Source organism: Euprymna scolopes, chromosome 4, assembly GCF_053919585.1.
Source record: "Euprymna scolopes isolate OS-2025 chromosome 4, ASM5391958v1, whole genome shotgun sequence".
Taxonomy (NCBI): Eukaryota; Metazoa; Mollusca; class Cephalopoda; order Sepiida; family Sepiolidae; genus Euprymna; species Euprymna scolopes.
The window spans coordinates 70,213,062-70,234,520 of NC_136485.1; the positions used below are offsets into that span (position 1 = coordinate 70,213,062).

A 21,459-nucleotide genomic window follows, 5' to 3' on the forward strand; every position below is an offset into this window, starting at 1 on the left:
TAATTATGATGTTCATTCAGCATTTGTGGAGATGACTGTGATCATGCAATTGTTCTGCAGGTCCAGAGATGGCTCATCAGTCCGATTCGAGCTCTGGAGTATCTCCTGCAATTGTAGCCCCTTTGTGACAAGCCAGGAACATCCGTCTTTGTCTAGGTTTTCCTACAAGTTGGAATACAAACCAAACTATTTGAGGGACACTTTCAAACAACCGTTTCTGTTGTCCTCCTACATTTCTTTTTCCTTTGGTCAGAAGTTATTTTGGGAGTCTTGAATCTGATAAGCAGCATATATGATCTGGCCAATGAATCTAACACTGCTGCAGCATGGTGTGTGTTGACGGGGGTTGATTGAACGAAAACCTTTGTGTCTTGTATCTTACCTTGCCACTTGATTTTCATCACTCTACAGAGGCAGTTAGTGTGTAAATGGTTCAGTTTCTTGGTATGTCTGGCATATATGGTTCAAGTTTTGCAGGCATACATGAGGATGGTAAGAAACACAACTCTGTATGCATACATATATATATAAGTTTGATCTACAGTTAAATTCCTCTACACTCCCACACAGTCAATTGGAAACATCTAAAGGCAGTGCTAGTCTTGACTATACTGCAGTCGACTTTATCGTCTATATTGCCCTTGATAGGGTACTGCCCAAGTAAGTGAACTTGTCCACAACATATATTTTCCCCCTGGACCAGGCTGATAGTCTTCTTTATGTTAATAGTTAGTTTGAAATTGTTGCCTCAGAAAAATGATCAACATTATATTGCATGTTTGGCTCTGTTAGTATCAAGGACACAATCAGCAGCTGATATAAGGTCTCATATAATGGTGATATTAATCCTTGTGAGAGCACTAAGTTGTTTTGAGTTGAACAATTTCCCGTCTGTTTGGTAATTGATGCTTATTCCGGGGTCTTCTGTGATTAATACATCAGTCAGCACAGCTGAGAACATTATTCTGAAGAGTGTTGGGGCTAGTACACAGCTCTGTTTAACACTGTCATTGACTGGGAAGCTATTGGAAGCCTCTCCATCATCTATGATATAAGCTATTATCCCATCATACGATTATATGACGATTGAGATGAATTTCTCAGGACATCCAAATTTGGTTATGATCTTCCATAGATCTGTGTTTGTCAGCTCAAAAAATGTTGTATAGAGCTTACATAGCCTGACAAACTCCTTGGCGTAAAATGCAAATATTTCTGTATAAATTACTTCATAAAAATATTTTCATACTACTACTACTGAGCTTGACTCATATTGAAACAAATAAATATACAAGTATATAACATAAAGCAGTAATATATCAGTATGTAATGCATATATAGTGAATATTTAAGTGTGTATGTCTTTTGTTTCAGCTTCCTGACAGCCAATCATCAACATCTGTTAACTCCAACTCGTTAGGCAACCTGTCCAGTTATCAGATCCCGCCACAACCTTTTGAACTTACAGATGAAGACTTTCAAAGACTTGCCGCTGTCACCAGTGGAAATCAAGAATTTAATGTTTCGTCTTTTTACCCTTCCGACTTGAGCTCGCTCTGCGCGCAGTCACAGCAGCAGCTGTTAAATACGATATCAACACAACAATCCTCGCCACAGCATCAAACCGGCCATCAGAATCAATTACAACAACAGCAACAACAACAACAACAACAACAATCATCACCCAACCATCTCCAGCAGCAACAACAACACCAGCAACAACAACAACAACAACAACAACAACAACAATCACAACAACAACAACCGCAACAGCAGCAGTTATCTCCACAAACTAGTAATAAAATACCACATATCATATTTACCGGTAAGGATACTATTTTTTTTTTTTATTGTTAATTTGCTAGTTTTTAAAGACTTTCAAATTTCAAAGGAACACACAGTAATTCATTCTTGGTTTTGTTTTAAACTAAAAGATTAAAATGCTTCATTTGTTTACAAAGAAACAAAATGCATTCTGGTTGATTTAATTTTGTCATTAAAATATTTTTTAAATAGGATTTTTGGAAAATTTATCTTACAATATTCCATTTTTTATTCTAATAAATAATCAACTAAATAAATAATTTAAAAATATATTAATTTAATATATTAATTACATAGTCACAAGGAAATCACCCATAAAAGCACACATAAATTTGTCTTATAAATTTGTTTATATACAGATGCTGTAACTTGCCTCTCCATGAGGGAAATCAGTTTTTAATGTGGAGGGAAATTCCAGTTTTGCCCCCCCCCCCATAGTTGACATTCTGGATTGGGATAAAAATAAAGCTTTCCTCAGTCTAGAAGGATTTCTCTCTTGCTAACTAAGAACAGAAAAGATGAAGTGTAGTATCAGAACAGATACTGCATCTTGACAATCGTCAAAAGATAGAGATGATCATTGATATATTTTTTTTATAATTTCTGTTATTTTGCGTTTAATTTTATCTATTGCCTTTTTTTTTTTTTTTTTTTTTTTTTTTTTTTTTTTTTTTTTTTTTTGCAGGTGCTGATGATTTTTCTAGGCAGGATTTTGCCAAAGAACTTGGTAATGCCATCACAGGCTTCAATGACTTTGACTCTGATTTCTTTACTGGGGAAGAAACCTGGAAAATGGGTTTGGATCCACTTGACATCGACGATGTTCAAATGCTGACCGATCCGAACCTCATTACAGATGCTGCAACAGAAGATTCATTTAAACTCGATCGGCAGTGAATAGGTGAAAAAAAAAAAGCATCACTTTTTTTTTCTCTGTCGTTTTACAACAATAGAGAAAAGAGAAGAACATGGGCAGTCAAGATTGCAAATGATGATGATGTTGTCTCTTTCTCTTTTCTTCCCTTCTCCCTCTCTTTCTCTGTTGAAATCATAATCAGATTGTTGCATCTTGTTCAAATCTACTTTTGCCAAATTGTGAACAAATCCAATCCTTCTTTGCTGCTCAATCAACTCAACTATTCCAAAAATAAAAAAGAAGCTGAAAATGGTTGAACCTGCCTAGTTAAAAACAAAAAAGGGGATGCGAAATAACAATTTTTATTTAAAAAAAATAAATAAAATAAAAAAAAGTTCCAGGCTGATATCACCAAAATATGTTGATCTGTTGGTTTTTTTCTTGTACAAAGCTTGCATTCATTCTCTCCATCACAATTGCCATAGCAAAAGACATTCCATCTCATCAGCACGTGCATGCATCCTATAAAAATAAACCTCACCTCTCCCCCCTCTCCTCACCCATGAAAAATGGAGAAAAAAAACTTGAAAATATGTTTTTAAAAATTTAAAAAAAAAAAAAATAATAAATTTGAAATTGTAACAATTTTATTGCAATGGTTGGTTACATTTGACTGTTTAATGAGACAGCTGTTCTCAACCGGAATGCTATCAATCTGACCCCTTCATAATGAAAGAGGGTATTTTTTTGTTGAATAATATTAAAACAAGAAAAATTAATACAAAGAAATATATTCAGATATAAAGCAATGACTGCAGATATAAATAAAAAAAAAACAAAAAACAAAGCTGTATTAAAAGTATAATCGACAAATACTTACATTTGGACAGAATATGTCATTTCTAAAAAAAAATATGCACTCCTGCAAAAGTTGAAATTTAAAAAAAAAAAAAAAAAAAAAAAGACATTCTGTTACTGAAATATGGAACGTTTCGTAATTTTTTGAGGTGAGTATTGATAATTTGGATTATTCTGACAATATCTTTGTTATTTTCACAGTGTTTTAACCTAGTTAATCTTTGACCTTCTTCAGGTGCTTCTAGTCAAACATAGGAATCTTTATGGCAAGCTTAGGAACCTATATGTAATTCTGAACTGAACCTTTTATTTAATCCAAGGGGTTAAATTGTTCATGTTTTGTCAGCCAGGACTAGGTAGAAGTGTTCATTTTTTATGTTATTTTTAGTTATTATCTCCTGTCATAAGAATTGACAATTCAATCTCGTGAACCATTTCCAAGTGACAGTCTTCTGGATGTTGAAGATTAAATCCTTAGTACAATACTACGAATACCATAAAGTTATCTGCCATGGCTGATGGAATAAGAACAATCTAATCCCATGAATTTAAAAAAAAAAAAAGTGGGGGGGGGGATGGTTCAGTTCAAAATTTTATACCGGTTACAGGGTTCAGCTTTGACGGTTCCTAAGTTCAAAAAGATGAATCTGAATAAGGTCAGAGGTTACATCAGCAAAACTTTGTGTGAATAACAACCAAGATGAGGATAGTCGTTTGAATAATCCAAATGAAATATTATGTTGACTGAAATACACTAGTGTTTTTGGACTGAAATGATTTTTATTCGCAATGGTGCATGATTTTTGAGTTTGGGGTGGCGATGTGTCATACGATTCTGCCAATGGTTTTGTGAAGAAATCGATTCATTTTTTTTTTTTTTTTTTTTTTTTTTTTGCTGATGCTGCCGTAGATTGAAGATTTCATGTCACCATTTCATTATTTTGTATTTTGAGAGCAGCATTTAGTTGACATATTCCTTTTTACCCACTCCTCGCCACCTTTTTTTTTTTTTCACCTTTCATGTTTATCCGTGTTTCAAACTGGAAGCATTTTAAACAACTCTGCTGAAAGCAAATCACGACAAATCCATATGAATATGTTGTGTGTGTGTACATATGTATATATATATATATATATATATATATATATATATATAGTAATTAAATAATTTTAAAAACAAAAGTGCATAACTTTGACCATAACATAATTTTTCTGCACGTGTGTATTACAGAAGTTTACATACATCAGTTTCAAATCCAACAAGAGGGAAATGGCATGTAACCGCCGCTTATGGACTCTCCTTGGTTTTCGTTGTGGCCTGTTGCTTTGGAAAATGTCTGAGAGCAGTCCATAAAGGGCGGTCACATGCTGTTTCCCTCTTGTTGGATTTGAGATAGATGATATCCATGTTGTTCTGAACCCCTCTCTCTCTCTCTCTCTCACACACACACACTTATTTTTTTAATTTTTCTTGATAAATGAGCACTCTGCTTAGGTTTCTCCCACTAATGTTACATATGTATATTTGATAATAATCTTGAAAAGGAAAAACAATCAATTTTTGTTTTTTATTTCTTTTTCTATGTGTGTATGTTATAATGAAATGTTCTTAGAGTAAATACTGTTTATATTTAATAGGTAATCTGTTTATATCTGTTTATATCTGTTATTTATTTATATATGTTTATATAGATGGTTTGTGAAATAAACTAATTAACCAAGCATTATAAATGTGCAACATCGTTTATAGGTGTATGGTTAGTTAATATGAGGTATATTAAGTTGTATTTAAAAGGTAGCTGGAAGTTCTTCATGAATATTAAGATATCTGATTTTTATGATACCATAGGTATTTACATCAATTAATAAAGATTCTCCAAATCTTAGGTTTTTTTTAGCTATCATAAAAAAAGGTTGCTAGCGGACATGATATGGGTACTGCTTTTCCATTTGCAAATTTAAATATTTCTGATTTACATGAAATTTCATTCATAGTTATCAGACGCTAATTAAGCAAGATTCTATAAATTTCACTATCTTAAAACTCTTCAAGCTTAAGCTCCAAATTTTAGACATGTTTCTAGAATTGAAATCATGTAATGGATTTTGATCAAAAATCAATAATTTGAATAAGGATTCTAGACATAAGATTTAATTGCATATATGTGTTGATTTTAATATTCATAAGGAGATGTAAAATCCAATCCAATTCAATATATCGCAGAGCTAGAACTATATAAAATTGAAATAGTACAAAACTGTTCTTTTGAGACAATTTTATTATGAACTAGCAGAATATCCATTTCAGGATGACTATTCTGTAGGTTCAGAAGCATTCATTATAATAATGCATCATGTGTATACATACACACTTCTAACACATATACATGCATACATATTAATACACACTCATATACATGCATGCACATATTCATACCTTGTTTACATTTTTTCAATTGCACACAGTATTATAGACATTAATGTGTAAACAACCAAGAAAAAAAAAAAAGAAAATTGATATTTCCTAAAAAAAAAAAAATAAATAAAAAAAGATATTGTAAATTTTATTTTTTTAATTTAAAACAATTGTTGGTTGTTGACTCCCCCCTCCCTCGTTCTCTTTGCCTTACTTTCATCTCTTTGTTTAATCGTCTTGATCTGCCATGTGTGCCCAGCTTCCTAATCTCACTGAAGACAGTATTGCAGATTTTCAAGAATAACTAAACTTTAATTTTTAACATGCTTGTGTTCAGACAAAGCTCAATTTTTATTTCCAAAACAATTATAAATATGTACAAACATGAAATCATCTTTTGAGAAATTCACAAAAAAAAAAAAAAAAAAAAAAAAGAAGTAAATTCATTTATTTTATTTTAATTGCCATTAATTATCTTGTGTTTGGCTTAGGACCAGTTTAATTTTTTTTAATGCCTAGAAAACCACTATTTAAGCATCATTATGACTACAGCTATGACTATGACTACTACTATTATTATTTACTCATGTGAGTCATTACGTGTGACCACTCACTAGCATAAAAAAATTGTGTTCATTAGAGCTTGAGTGACGATAAGTCTCTCTGTTTCTTTAGATCACTTTGCATTCTTGCAACAGCTGTTTACCATTGGTTTCTTGCTGATAATGGGCGTTGGTTTTCTGGAATTTGAGTGACAATAAGCCACCTCAGGATTCTTTGTGCCCTTTTGGTAGAAGTTGAATGGTTCTCTTCCTTCTTAATCTTTTCATTCTCCTAGGCTATTATTATTTATTCACTGGAAGCTTTCATCCAAATCATTATCAGTGATTGTTCACTGGCAATAACAAGTAATACTCCTTGGAGTCCAAATTACAGCAAGTCTCACCCGATTTCCAGTACTCTCCGTCTTGTTCAAAAATTGCAAATCATTTTACATTATCACAGCAGCTGTTTACCATTGATTTCTCACTGATAACGACCCTTGGCTTTCTCTGGAATTTGAGTGGCAATATTATTAATATTGATAGTATTACTCTTTTTAATTTTTTTTTTTTTTTTAAGATATTAACATTTTGGGATTTTTTTTATTGTTTTTATTTTTTTTTTATTTTTCATAAATTTGTTTATTAATGGTATTTGTACTTGTAAAAAAATATTGTTTTACATGCTATGTCTGTGGTAGATGCTACAACTTATCCTCTATTAAGAAAATTTATATTACTAATATTTATCCATTATGGAGGATGGATCCAACTAAAAGGAAATTAAATTATTGAATTTTAATATTTTTAAAAAAGATTTGCTGTTGATTTTAGTTTAAAGATTTTTTAACAAAGAATAAAAATAAAATTTGTAACTTGATGGTATTTTTAATATTTCTTGTGTTCTAAAATGCATACTGCACTGAACAGTATTGCTGTTTTGTTTTTGTCCTCCCACTCCTTGTCCCACCTCACACAAACTTTTTACCTTACAGATAAATTTGTTAAATTGTTTTTTGGTTTTTTTTTTGTGTTTTTTTAAAAAGAATTTTGACAGTAAGCTCTCTATTTTGATTGAGCCAAACATTTGCAAGTTGTAACTGATTCTAGTTCAAGAAAATCTGCAGAATTTGGGTTGGAAAAGTCTACCGAATTTCAGTTTGCATTAAATATATATACATATATAATAAATATACCTGAAAAGGATCTTAACTTTAATAAAGCAAACCTATCAAGAAAGTAAAAGCTTTATACAGTTAAAAGGAGCAATTCATATATTAAATTAAAAAGATGAAGGATAAAAGTTACATAAAACTTTATTGTATCATTAGATCAATAAGGATGAAAATGAGAAAAAAGTAGGAAAAAAACACTAGGCCCTGGCATTTCAAAGCTAAACACTTCTCATTAAAAGAGGAGAAAATTCGGTTTTTGTTTGGTATAGCCTTATATTTATATAATGCTGAGTGTTTTCTCTTCTGATGAGAAGCATTTAGCTTTGAAATACCATCACCTAAAGAAGTTTTTTCCTACTTTTTCTCATTTTCTTCCTTATTAATAAAATAAAGTTTTATGTAACTTTTACCAATCATCTTTTTAATTTAATATATAAATTCAAGCAAATTTGATTAAATACAATTTTTTATTTTTTCGATACAATGAGCAATTTTCTTGATTTTGTTGCTCAGTGTTCTTGTTTTGGCCATTACTCAACCGAAATCGACAAAATTGCTTGTGTCAAGAAAATAACCAGAAAAATCCAGAAAGAAAACTGCTGTATTTAATCAAATCTGGTTAAATCATGATTTGCTGTCTAAACATATATATATACATATAACACACACACACCTTCTTGATTTAAATTTCCTGCCATCTTTTTTATTTGTGTCTTTACAAACAGATGCATTTTTTTCCGTTGCTTCAAATTGAATGAATAAAAAAAAAACTTAATTATTTTATATTTATTTTAAATGAATGAAATTTGTGGGGTTTTTTTTTCTTTAAAAGAGAAAAAAAAAATCCACCTAACTGTCTGCTGTGGGTCTTCTACCTGAAGTCAGTGGCCATTTTATTCTGTCTGTCCATCTGCATTTTTTACTGCCTTCCCTCTCCAACGTCCCATATAAACCATTGTTGTTCATGCATATCGGATAATCTCTGGTTAAAATGCTGAAACATTTTTCAAGTTTATTCCCTTTCTCATTGATTGATTGATTGCTCTGTTTAATATTTAAGATATCATTAACCATTGTTACATTCTTGTAGAAAAAATAACGCCATCTCCCCTACTTAAAAAACAAACAAAAAAAAATCTTAAGAACCTGTCCCAGAAATGGTGGGGCATCAGCTGTGTTTGTGGATTACAAAAAAAAAATTATAAAAAAAAATGTAAACATGACAAATATCCATTCAATTTTTTATCCAAAACTTCCTACAACTTTTTCCTTCCAATAAGATATATATATATATATATATATATATATATATATATATCCTCCCAAATGTTTAATTGATTACAAAAAAAAAAAAGTTTAAACTATTTTTATTTTCCTTGAGTAATTTTTATTGGTGAGATTTTGGTGTGATTAAAAATGGCTGACTTAGTTTTGTACATTTTGTAGTGATTGGCAAAACCTTTCCATGTTAAGAACATGCGAGTAGATGATAACAAATCCTCTAATTAATAACAAACCAAACATCCATTTTTTTTCTCTTGTCTGTTATCAGCCTGATCAGTTTCATATTTCTGAAGTGTGTAGGAGGGAAAGGGGTGAAACATTTTGCTTTTCCTTCTTTTACTTATAATTTTAAACATGATTTTATTATTACTTTTCAACCAAGTTGAACTCTAATGAATTAGTAACTCACAAAAATGAGTTTGAGTTGGGTTTCATTCCAACTCATTTTAATTTTTGTGAGTACTACTCATACGTTCTTAATTTGAATTTCTCCGATAATTTGCAGCAGTTCCACTGTTTCCAGACACACATTCTCTATTTACCTAAGTTTACATTGGAGTTCATTTTTGATAGTATATATTACACAATTTTTTAAATCACTTTTGACATTCTTGTTTCCATAGATAACACCATGAAATGAACAATTAATTTAGTCCACAGGGCTGGGGATAAACAAATAAAACATAAAATGAAAATTGAGTTGTTTTCTATGTTCATTTTCTGCTCCATGGAATAAATAATACTTGTTTTTTAAATGGCATTATCCATGTAAATATGCATTAAAAAAAAAAAAAAAAAAAATGTATCACACAAATGCACACACACACACACACACACACACAGTTAAAAAAAACGTTCTGTATTTCTCTACATCATCGAATAAGAAATAAAACAAATATATATATATATGCACATTTTATAACGAAGTACATGAATACATATTCTATATAAATTAAAATACTGAATGTGCATTAAAGCATCTTTAATCTAATATGAGCAATTTTATTTTTATCTTTTTAAAACCCTAACCCTTGTCCTGCACACTAAATGGTGTTTCTGAAATCATAGGCGGTGGAGACTATCTTTTTACTCTCTGTGCCAGTTTCAGAAGTTTCCATAAGATAGAAAAGAGAAGAAAAAAAAACTGCTTTCAACAAAAAACATTTGGTGTGAATTCATAATAAAAGAGCTACAAAATTTTGGCTGCATTTTTTTTTTATTTTTTATTTTTTTTTTTACATTTGCGCTGGTTTTAAAATGTTGAAAGTCTTTATTTTTTAACATTTAAAGATCTTTTTACATTTTCAATAAATCTAGGCTCAATATTTTGACACCATTGAGTCAACAGAAACAATCTTAATAATCTAGATATTTTTATTGTTTATGCTGATTCTATAATACTTTTTTTTCCCCTCTCCCTTTTCAAGAGGGGAAAAGAAAAAAAAAAAAAAAAAAAACTCTTAAGATTTCTTTTCTTATCTGAAGTGATCTTAGACTTTGGTGTAAATTTTGTTGCCGACACCAGCTGAATCGTTGCATCTGTTTAATCAAACTTTTAGTTGACAACAAAAATTAATTTTGTTTATTTGTTTGTTTACTGTTATATAATCTGTATTAATAGGGAGAGAGAAAAAATAATTCCCAAACCAAACATACCGGTTTTTCGATACGGACAATGTATCTGGAACTCTAACACAATTATGTACCCCTCAAATTATTCATTGCAGATCCAATCTATTCACCATTTATTAAGTAAATAAAATCAATTTTAAGCCCTTACTTTTATCCTTTCGCTTTTTTTATTTTTCTTTCTCTTCTGGAACAACATCTTGTACCTAGAATCAAAACGACACAACTGGCTTCCGTTTTACAGACAAAACCCTTATTCGATGTGAAATCAAGTGGTCCCCAACTTGACAACGTCTCTGACTGCAATGTTTCCATGGCTTCCTTTTCCTTCATTTTCTCTTTTAGTCATGTGGTCTCTCACAATGGTGCCTATGGAAGGGGTGCACATTGGTTCATAAGTATCAAAAATAAAATAAAATCCAAAAGAAAACAGACTCCAACACTTTCTGTAGATATTAGTTGCACTCTTGATACGTATGTGACACCATCAACTCTCTAAATGCTAACGTCCATACCTTAGCTTTCTATTGATGTCAGCTCATTTCGATTTCCCAAAACTTTTCTGACCTGGTCCAAGCCATGATCTGGCTTTTGTCACATCTAACTCACAACTCTCCTCAACTATGTATGTCTAACCGGCAACTGTCGTCGACCATTGCAAACCCAAGACTGTCCACAAACCACTCACAACCATTGTAAAATTGTCAGAAGTTCATTCCATCATAAAATTCTAAATATATCTTGGGTCCTTTTGTTTACCACACCCTGACTAACAATTCCATTCAGCTTCCTTTGTCTACCTTGGTGAAGAACTTTCTCTCCATTATTTTACCAATAAACCCATTTCCTATATCTTTGTTTTCCAATAAACTTATTTCCTCTTGTCATTTGTCATACTTTTTTTCTCTTTCTCCCCCATTTTCCAACACTTTGGGGAAGGGGGCACTAATAGTATAACGCTGACACATTAAATGGTTGACACACTTGCTTGAATGACGCAATATTTATACACTGGAATGTCCACTCATGGACTGGCAACCAGTTAAAACCCAGTTAATGGACTTGCTCATTTAAGCACAATAGAACATCCCAGCTTGCTGATATACCAAATTTCTGGGTAAATATTAAACGGCACAGTCAGAGAAAAACACAAGAAAGAATTCTGTATAGGCCACAAATGGTTTTATATTTTTGTTATCCCCTATATAATATTTTGATTGCAGAAATTTCTCTCTGAACCAAAGTACCGTAGATTTGCAACAACATATGTCACATAAAAATTTATTACATTATTAGCCACTATCTTATGTAACTTTAGAACAACATTTTAGATACATTTAGTCGTTATAATAAAATCCTACATTTCATCCTGGGAACGACATCATCACAATCGCAACATCTTTAGATAAAGTAATTCATATTTTCCCTTCTAAATCTAAGGTCCTCACACCACCCCTACTCATTACCAGGAAAAAATATACACATTATAACTATATTGACCTGGCACCCTTCATAATTGGATCATACACTCATAGAATTATCTATTTATCCCATTTCCTGAATCGAAAATAATAATTTCTCCCTTCTAAAATTATGGCAATTCTTATTGGTTGAGAGCTGAAAAACCAAGTATTCACAAAATAGGGTGTCTATTCCGAAAGCCGTTCTTAACATGGGGATGTTGTGGGTGACCATTCCGAAAGTTAGTCTTAATATGAGTAGGTTGGGGCGTCCATTCCGAAAACCATTCATAACATGAGGAGGTTAGGGGTGTCTATTCCGAAAGCCATTCTTAAAATAAGGAGATTGGAGTTTGGGCAACAACAAAAACAGCAACTGTCCTTTAATTTTTCTACGGGTGTATGTATGTGGGGGGGGGTGCTTTCACCGGGCAACGCCGGTTAACGGGGTCCTGCTAGTATATTAATAAAATAGGAGTCATTATATTTGAAATCTATGTAAAATTGAGAAAAGTACATTTTGGTTTTAGATAAACATGACATCAGATAAAATTTCGTTTCATTTTGTTTTGATTTGGCTTATTCACATAATGTTGACACATTTCGAGCATACTTATTTTAATTTTACGAGCATAATAAATAAAAATAATTCCTCATTTAGAAATATAACAAAAACTACATAAAACCATTTTTAGCCTATAGAGAACTTTTTCTTATGTACTTTTCTGACTGTGACCGTTAACATTTACTAGTTTCTGATTTAGTTCTAGCTCAACTGGATTTGGCTATTTAAAACTGTAAATTTAAATTTATTGTTTGACTGACTACTCCAAAAAATCAATTTTTAAAGTCCTTATTCCATGGAGTTTTAAAGAATGCTATTTTTGCTATTCTTCTCATCTAAGGACAGAAAGATATCAGCAAATTATATTTGTAGCAATGCTAGAATTTGCTGATTTCTTTTTGTCCCCTGAATAGCAAGAATAGTATTCTTGAAACTCCACATAATAAGGACTTAGAAAACTTCTTTTTTTTTTCTTTTTTTTTTTTTTTAGTATTCAGTCGAACAATAAATTTAATTGCAAATTTCAACTTACAATTTTAATTTCTTTTCTCAGCGGTGTATTGAGCTTTTTTATTTGGTTGAAATAAAAATAACTATATATAAATACTGGTATTTATATCAGATTGTAGTTTACCATTGCTTATGTCAGGAAAACACTGCATCTCATTTGATTTCATTACATATATATATATATATATATATATGTTAGGGATGGGATGATTCCAATATTTTTTTCTGATTCCGATACAATTACTGATTCCTTATTAAATTCCTGATTTTGATACAATTGCCAATTCTGATTCTTTATAAATCTCTAAATATTTAACTTATATTTTTCACTATCACCCTAAAAACACATGTTAATTCTGTAGATATTTTCTCAAACGTAAATACACACTTGTAGGGGGATGATCTAGTGATTTTTGTTTTACTAATAGTTTAAAATCAAGATATTCACTATTTTAGTATTACTATCAGTGGTAGAATTTTTTTTTTAAAGAAAATCAAATATAAAAACCAATTAAAAGAATTGTTTTTGGCATCGGAAAATAGGTACAAAATTTTCCGATACCCCCCAAAAAGTTCCGATTTTTTTTGATTCCCGATTCTAATTAATCATCCCAACACTAATATATATGTGTGTGTATGTGAGTAGTATAATAATTCTCCAAGTTCCAAATATCAAGTTTTCTCAGTTGGTTATTTATTAGTCGCGTACAAGTCTGTTGGTCCGTCTGTTGGTCGGTCTGTCTGTAACACTTTTGTGCTTGGCCTTTTTGGTTAAGATCAAAGGTCTGTTGTTAATAGATGCTGTTTTTAGCTTTTTAAGCTTTTCTTGGCCTTTTGGCCAGGATCAACGTATAGTATCTGGTCCGGCAGATACTGCAAGCAAAGACCATATGTGGGGGCAGCCCTACATATAAGACTTTGGTCAATGTAGGGGCAACCCTTCATACCAATTGTCACTATCCAGCTCCCCTACTCCCCGGGGAGTTGGTCCCTATTTCCTCTTCACTCCTCACATTAAAAATCGGCCTTGTGCCTAATTTGCTCGGTGGGGAAGCAAATAAATACAACCCTTTCTTGGCCTTTTGGACAAGATCAAAGTGCAGTATCTGTTCCTACTGCATGCTGTACTTATTGTGATATAAATTGGGGGATCACTTTTCTGTATTAATTTAATGTAAAATGATCACCCACTTTAAAACCAGTCCGTCTTAAAGCCATTCAAGTCATTTTCCAGATCATTCAAGTTGTTTGTGAAGGATTCCAGTTATTTTTTAAGCATTCAAGTCATTTTTAAGGTCATTCAATTTATCCTTAAGTTAATTAAAGTCATTCTAAGTCATTTACTTTTTATTTATTTAAGTCATTTCAGCCCATTTTTCGGCCATTTTAGTTTATCTTTAAGAATTTCATGTCAATCCTACATTCACGCATTCATTCATTACATGAGAGCACTCGACTAATGGCTATCGGCCTTGTTACTTTTCAAAAGGTATCCATTGCAATATTGTTTCATATTGCAACTAACAAGTCTGCAAAATTATGTTATGGCTGCATATTTAGTCGCATACTCTTCAGATGTTTATCTATAAAAACTTATAAAAACACTATTTTGGACAACTTTCATAACTTGCTAGAAGGATTTTAGAAAAAATGGATAAGTATAAATATGCACATAATATTGGACTTAAAACGGCAAAGAACATACAAAATGTAAGAATTAGAAGGGGCTAGCAAAGTAGGAAAGAATAAAGAACATATTCAGTCAACTGAAATTCAGTTTAAGTAGAACACAAGATGAATAAGATTCTGAGATATTGAAGTTACAAGAATTACTTCCCTTAGACTCACAAGAAGATCAAAATAGAAAGAATAATTTTACTTCTATTAATCAAAATTTAAAAACAGCATACAACAATATAAATAAAAATTATATTAAAAAATTACAATTTAAATACATATAAGAAACTATATTATAACTAGTGACGATGCTAACAAAACTTAAGAAATTTATTTAAATTCAATTAACAACTATAACCTCTGAAGAATGTAAACAAAAGAAAGGAAAACAAGAAAAAAAACCCATTAAGTTCCATATTTAAGGCAAATTGCTTACTAAGAACACTAACTGGAAAATACATTATAAGTACAATAATTAATTTGACTTAAAAAATAGGCCTTGAAGAATGGTAAAATAAATAAAAATAAAAAAACGGATATAAATTTTTAAATGAAATGATAAAAATGTAACAATAATACAAAAAAAACATCAAAATAATTAATATAAGTTAAAATAAATTCCACATGATTATAATCTTCATAACTGAAAAGGAACGGCAGAGTGTGTCTGTTACATGAAACATGTAAGTTGTTAGAAATGGTGTTTTTATAAGTTTCTTAAGGTCTGATGAGTACGTGACTAAATATGCAGCAATAACATAATTTTGCAGATTTGTTAGTCGCAATATGAAACAATATTGTAATGGATACCTTTTGAAAAGTAATGACTAGGAAAACTTAATATTTGCAGCTTGAAGAATTTATTATACTACACTATATATGCTCTGGAACCCAATAATAAGGCATTCGTTGAGTTTGGACTTTTTTCAAAATTTATGTAAAAAAAAATCTTGTTCATTATAAAAAAACTATTCATGAGAAAGATTTTTTTTTAATCCATTATGATTGATATGTGCAAGCCAAGTATGTTTCAAGTAAATGATTAACATTATATATATATATATATATATATATATATAATCACACATACATGGTGATACAAAGTTGATCATTTTTTTTTTTTTTATATATATATATTTCATTTCAGAATCATTTGAACTATTTTGTGTTTTGGAAAGCAGTGTCTGTATACTATTGTGAAAACCATGGATCACTATAAAGCACCGGAATATTGGAAGAGAGTGATCATCATCACCATGGTTCATACCGGATAAAGAAATACAGCTTTATGCTTTGTTGGAATATCTTGAAGGCTATGGTATGTGAGTTGGAGTATTGCGACAGATGTGGAAAGTAGAAATAGTGGTCAGCAGGAAGAATAAGAAGCAAAAAAAAAAGGGGGCAGCTACAAGACAATTTAGATCTTGGCAAGATGGATGGGCATCAAAGTGGTAACTTAAGAAACCATTGAATGAAAATCTTTCTTACTCCTAGAGTCGCAAGGGCTTAGGAATCACTACCAAAATCCAAGCAAACCACCTTATAAAAGCCAAGAAGTTCAAACACTCTGAATCAGATAATTTGGTTCTCTTCAGATTAAAACTTCTACCAGGACCAGTTGCACAATGAACAGAACAGGTAACTACTATGTTTTCTGCATGAACATTTCCACATGTTATGGAGACCATTTCTCTCAAACTGTGATGGTCTTTGAGCAGAATTCAGTTCCATGTCACACCTGTCAAAAACCCCAGAATTCGCTGTCTAAAAACTTCTACAGCTTGACCTGTTTCATCTAACCTCCAATATTGCAATATTTTTGGCATCATTAAAGAGGGTATGAGCACAAAGATTTGGATGCTTATATTTATAACCAAGCAAGATATGTGAACCAATCAAATACTGAAATTGCTTTATGAAATATGCCGAATCTCTTTGAATTCTTCATTCATAGCTTTTCATCTTGACATGAGAACAGAATTACATTCTGCTGATCTTGATTGGATTAATACTACCAAATTTTTGCTTTGAATTCTTTACAATTCAAGACTTCTCTGACTGGATTGATGCTGCCTGTTTTTTTTTCTTGTGGCAACTACATTTAACATTTGCAATTGGATTCTTTTTTTATCTCTGCCATAGTTATTTCTTTTGTCATCTATTTTCGGATTATTTTTCTATTACAAGAATGGCTCTCCACTCAAGAACCAACTTGCCTGATTGCAACCTCATGTGGGGCACAGTTGAGAAAGACATTAACTGTACATCTTGAACATGAAGGGTCAGCTGATTGCCAGGATGAAACTGGTGTTCAGATATCTCCGAAAAATACTGAACCTCGTGTGCTCCATTCACCACTCATCTGATAACCGATGTGGATGGTCAACTATATTTGGCAAAAAATCCTTGAAGAAATTCAGTTTGAATTTTGAGAATACATCATTTAGTAGCCATGCTTTTTTTTTCTTTGTTCATTTTTAAAGTATCAAATTTGTTTGTGTATGTCTATATCTATAAACTTCTAACACTGGATCTTGTTTATTTGCTTGCTTGCTTGTGACTGTACACATTGAATGATATAAAAGAAAATTGATGTGAAGTAGTGGGGAGAGATGAATGACCTAAATAATTGAGAGGAGGATGGAGAACATAAAACGAATGATTTTTACCAGAGGAAATATATGTACTTGAAAATGAATGGCGTATAATGTAGTATTTTTCCTGTTCTGTTATGATATCAGGCTCCAAAGCATTACCTTTTTTTTTTTTTAGATGAGAGAGAGAGAGAGAGAGATAATGTAGTGTCTGTTCTGTACTCATGAGAATATCCTTTTAACGTATGTTAATAAGAAATTGTCACCAAAAAAAAAAAAAATGAAATTGTAATCGGCTGCAAGTAAAACCCCATGACATAGTCACCTAGCGATATGCAAAATAGACATGGAATTCACAGGCTGAAGTGAAAATTGATGACAAATTAATCCTATTTTGTTGAGGATTGAATCTGAGCAACTATTCTCAATCCAATGGGGTATAACTTTTTACTTTTTAATTTTATATTTTTATATACATTGTCGTTCAGTTAAAGTTTCCATATACGATAAGTGTGAACCTACAGTTGTTTTTGGTTTAGCCAAATCCCAAATCCAGGTGCAGATAAAATTATTATTATTAAAACCAGTTGTACTGACAGCTTGATGTCAAGGTTGACCCCCAAGTTAAACCTCTCTCTTGTTTTTGTGAGAATCTGGGAATCTCGGCAAATGTAGATGCACCTGTTTGATTAGGATTGACCAATGTTTAAGGCTTGGAGGTGAGGTGTAATTCTCTGATTGGTTCTGATAAGGGGAATTTCGCTCAAACCATCCCACTCCCCTTGGTAAAAAAAGGCGTGACACCACCAAAAATTCACCACATGAGAGAAGAAATGAAAAGAGAATAGAACAGGTTGAGGACAAGAAGACACAGATGAAAGAACAAGCAAGAGACTTGAAGCATCTTTTTGTGACCACCTCTTTGCAAGATACCTTGCATGTTGGAATATTCCCGCTGAATAACTAACCCCTGTCGAAATCGAGAAAATGTTTGCTCTTGCTAAAATATTTTCGTTTTAAAAGGAAAGAGTTTACAGAAACAAAGCCGGCAGCCCAACTCACAGCTTAGATGCAAGGATGCGAACATTATTGCATGCGAATTTTGGAGTTTTACTCTACCGTTTTGCTCCCCTCCCCATCCCCACCATCTTACCTGATAGTGAAAGCAACGGCTGCTATGAAGAGCATGCTGGCACCCCAAAAGAGAAAAGAAAGAGACAATGTATGGATTGTTGTGTACGACTGCGATCTTATAACCAAATATTTGTTGTTTTATTTTTACTTTTTTTTTTCTTTAGGAAAATTGTAATTATGTAAATATCTTCAAGGTCCCCAAAATATATTTGCTTTGCATACACAAATCACTTGTCGTGTTGATATTTTTTCGACTAAGGTAAGATTAATCAACTCTTTTGTACAGTTGAGGCGCCGCCAAACCAAACAATGGTTAATCCACACATTTGTCTAGCAGAGGCGCACTGGGGAACACTAAACACTGACAAGGTTTCACTTGGGATTGCCTGGGTTGTGAACTTTAAGTCTTATTGGAACTCTGACCTATGGTGGTTGCCAAGAACATTATAACAGGCTTCACAAGAGGAACGGCGACAGAATGCATAGTAGAGTTGGTAAGTGACGTTTTGTTGGTAAATTTTCTTTTTGAATTGTCAGTCTTTGGTCATGGTTTGTTGGTTGAGTGAGTTACATAGTACATTGGGGAAGAGTGATTGGGAAAAAAAAGAGAGGAAGAAGAGTTAAGGAAGACAGTAATATTGGTAGACCCGGAGATGATTCTGCTTACCTATGAGACGACCAAAGGACCGGTCTCCAGGTTTATTGGGAAAAAAGTGCAAGGGATCCAGCTGAGGTTAATGCTGCTGAAGGAATCAACATGGTTTGAGAATTATTTCAGTTGAGACAGAATAGGCAAGGAGATTGTAGAACTGGGAGAATGAATTGCGGAGCTGGCCATGCATGCTTTTTCAAATGTCCAGGTTAGAGAGAATGGACCGATCCAGGCATTATTAGCTGACATGCTTGCCAACCTCGTTATTCGGGCAGATGTCCTGAAATTAAAGAAGGCCTTGGATATCACCCAAGCAAATACGTCGGTGTGGGACTGTATCAGAAGCTGTCACTGGGGAGGGGCAAATGATGAGGGGATAAAGGTCCAAGACTGTCTCTAGGATGACGTCCTTGGATAAGAAGGAACTAAAGATGACTGGGAGAAGTAGATCCTAGAAGAAGAGTATGGGATTTGATACGGATTTCAGATTGGATGGGAATGATTTGCTTTACTTGCCACTACAAGGGACATAGAGTAAGGGATTGTCAGACCTGATGGGGTGGGGCGAACCTTGGGACCTGGGTCCGATCTGTCGGGAGTGTGGTTAGTTCAGCCACGAGATCAAGTGGTGCACTGATGCTGCAGACCGGAAGATGGGACTGAGAAAAATCAATGACAAGGTCCCACGTGGCTTAACTGGTGGTAAGATTCCGGGAAACAAGACGGTTGCCAGAGAAGTAAGGAACAAAGTGATCCTTATAAAGTCAGCACCCCCAAGATGCTGGACCTGTAGCAAGGTGGGGTATTTTGTCGAGCACTGCAAGAAAGGCAGATGTTAGTGCTGTGGCCACTTCAGAAGAGAATGCACGACAAAGAGAATGGCTCCTTAGAGAAAGGAATGGAAAAGAAATCACAGAAATGTGATGGAGATTCCGAAAGAGGAATCATGAGCAAAACAGGAATTTTGGAATCGTCCCATCACTATTAGTAACATCTACAATTTTGTTGTATATTGAATTTGAAATAGATGAAAATATATTAGTTTAGTTTGATGACTTTTTCGGACTATCAAAAATAAGGGTTAATAACTAATGAGAGTCCAGAGTGTATAGGAACGTTCTAGATTAAAAAGGAGTTGTATTTCTCTGTAAGGTAAAATTGCATTTGTTTCAGCTGGTATTATCACTGTCGATTAAAGTTCCAATGTACTATGAGTGTGAACCTACATTTGTTTATAGCTTAGCCAATACAAATCCCAGATCCAGGCACAGATGAAATTAGTTAAAACCAGTTGTACTGACAGGTTGATATAAAGGTTGAGCCTCAAGTTCAACCATGCTCTTTTTCTGTAAGAATCAGGGAATCTAATAGCAAATGTAGATGCACCTGTTGGATTAGAATTGACCAGTTTTTGAAGATTGGAGGTGAAGTGGAATTGGATGTCTAAGTTTGGTAGGCTCGGCAAGTGGTATACATGTGTACGCTTGTTTTTTGCTTAGTTTGTTAATGAACTTGGTTGTGAATGAGAGAAATAGAATTTAGTTTCTATGAGGGTATATGAAAACTTGTGTCTGAGTTTGTGAACGATTCTTGTTGAGTGTGCTGAAAGCCTTTGTTCTCCAGGCCTAGGTTGAATTTGGTATATAGGGTGCGTTGAGTCTAAATGGAATATTATAGACTAGTCTTAATTAAAATCTTCGTCACTTCCGGTCTGCCCAGGGTTCTTAACAACTTCACATTAAATTTGCTCTCGTACATACTTTGTAGGGTCCTTGACAATGTTCTTAACTGTTTGATGGTACCTTCCTATTATTTTCGATATTTCGAGGTAAGTTTTACATTTTACTAGCTGTTCTATAATAGTACTCTCTTAAGAACTACTCAAACTACATTTACTACCAATTTTATTGACGAAACGAATTGCCTTGTTGATAATTTGACACGCCTCGCATACCGTGGATGAAGCAATTACGATGGAAAGTTGTTTATATTGCACAAAACAGTACAGAAATGTAACAGTACGTGCAGCTCAGAATTGCCAACGTTTCCGAAGCTTTTGATACAATACTACCGTAAAGTTTCTGAAACTTATATAAAAAAGATATCTCGTTAATAATTTGACACGCAGTACATATATATACATACATATAAACATATATATATATACATACATACACATATATTACATATACATATATATATATACGTATATTACATATAGATATATACACATATACATATACATACATATACACATATACATACATATACACATATACATAC

At 32.6% G+C, this 21,459-nt stretch overlaps 1 protein-coding gene across 9 annotated transcripts in view; it reads left to right on the forward strand.

Annotated features, from left to right (window-relative positions):
• Positions 1–10,734, forward strand: part of LOC145268298 (CREB-regulated transcription coactivator 1-like) — a 237,986-nt gene extending 227,252 nt beyond the window's left edge. For all 9 annotated transcript variants that reach the window (XM_080123726.1, XM_080123735.1, XM_080123774.1 and 6 more), the window contains 2 exons: positions 1,375–1,825; positions 2,510–10,734. In XM_080123726.1, the coding sequence (XP_079979852.1) occupies positions 1,375–1,825; positions 2,510–2,721 (663 nt within the window). In that variant the 3' untranslated portion in view covers positions 2,722–10,734. The remainder of the gene's footprint in view (positions 1–1,374; positions 1,826–2,509) is intronic.
• The last annotated feature ends 10,725 nt before the right edge of the window (positions 10,735–21,459 follow it).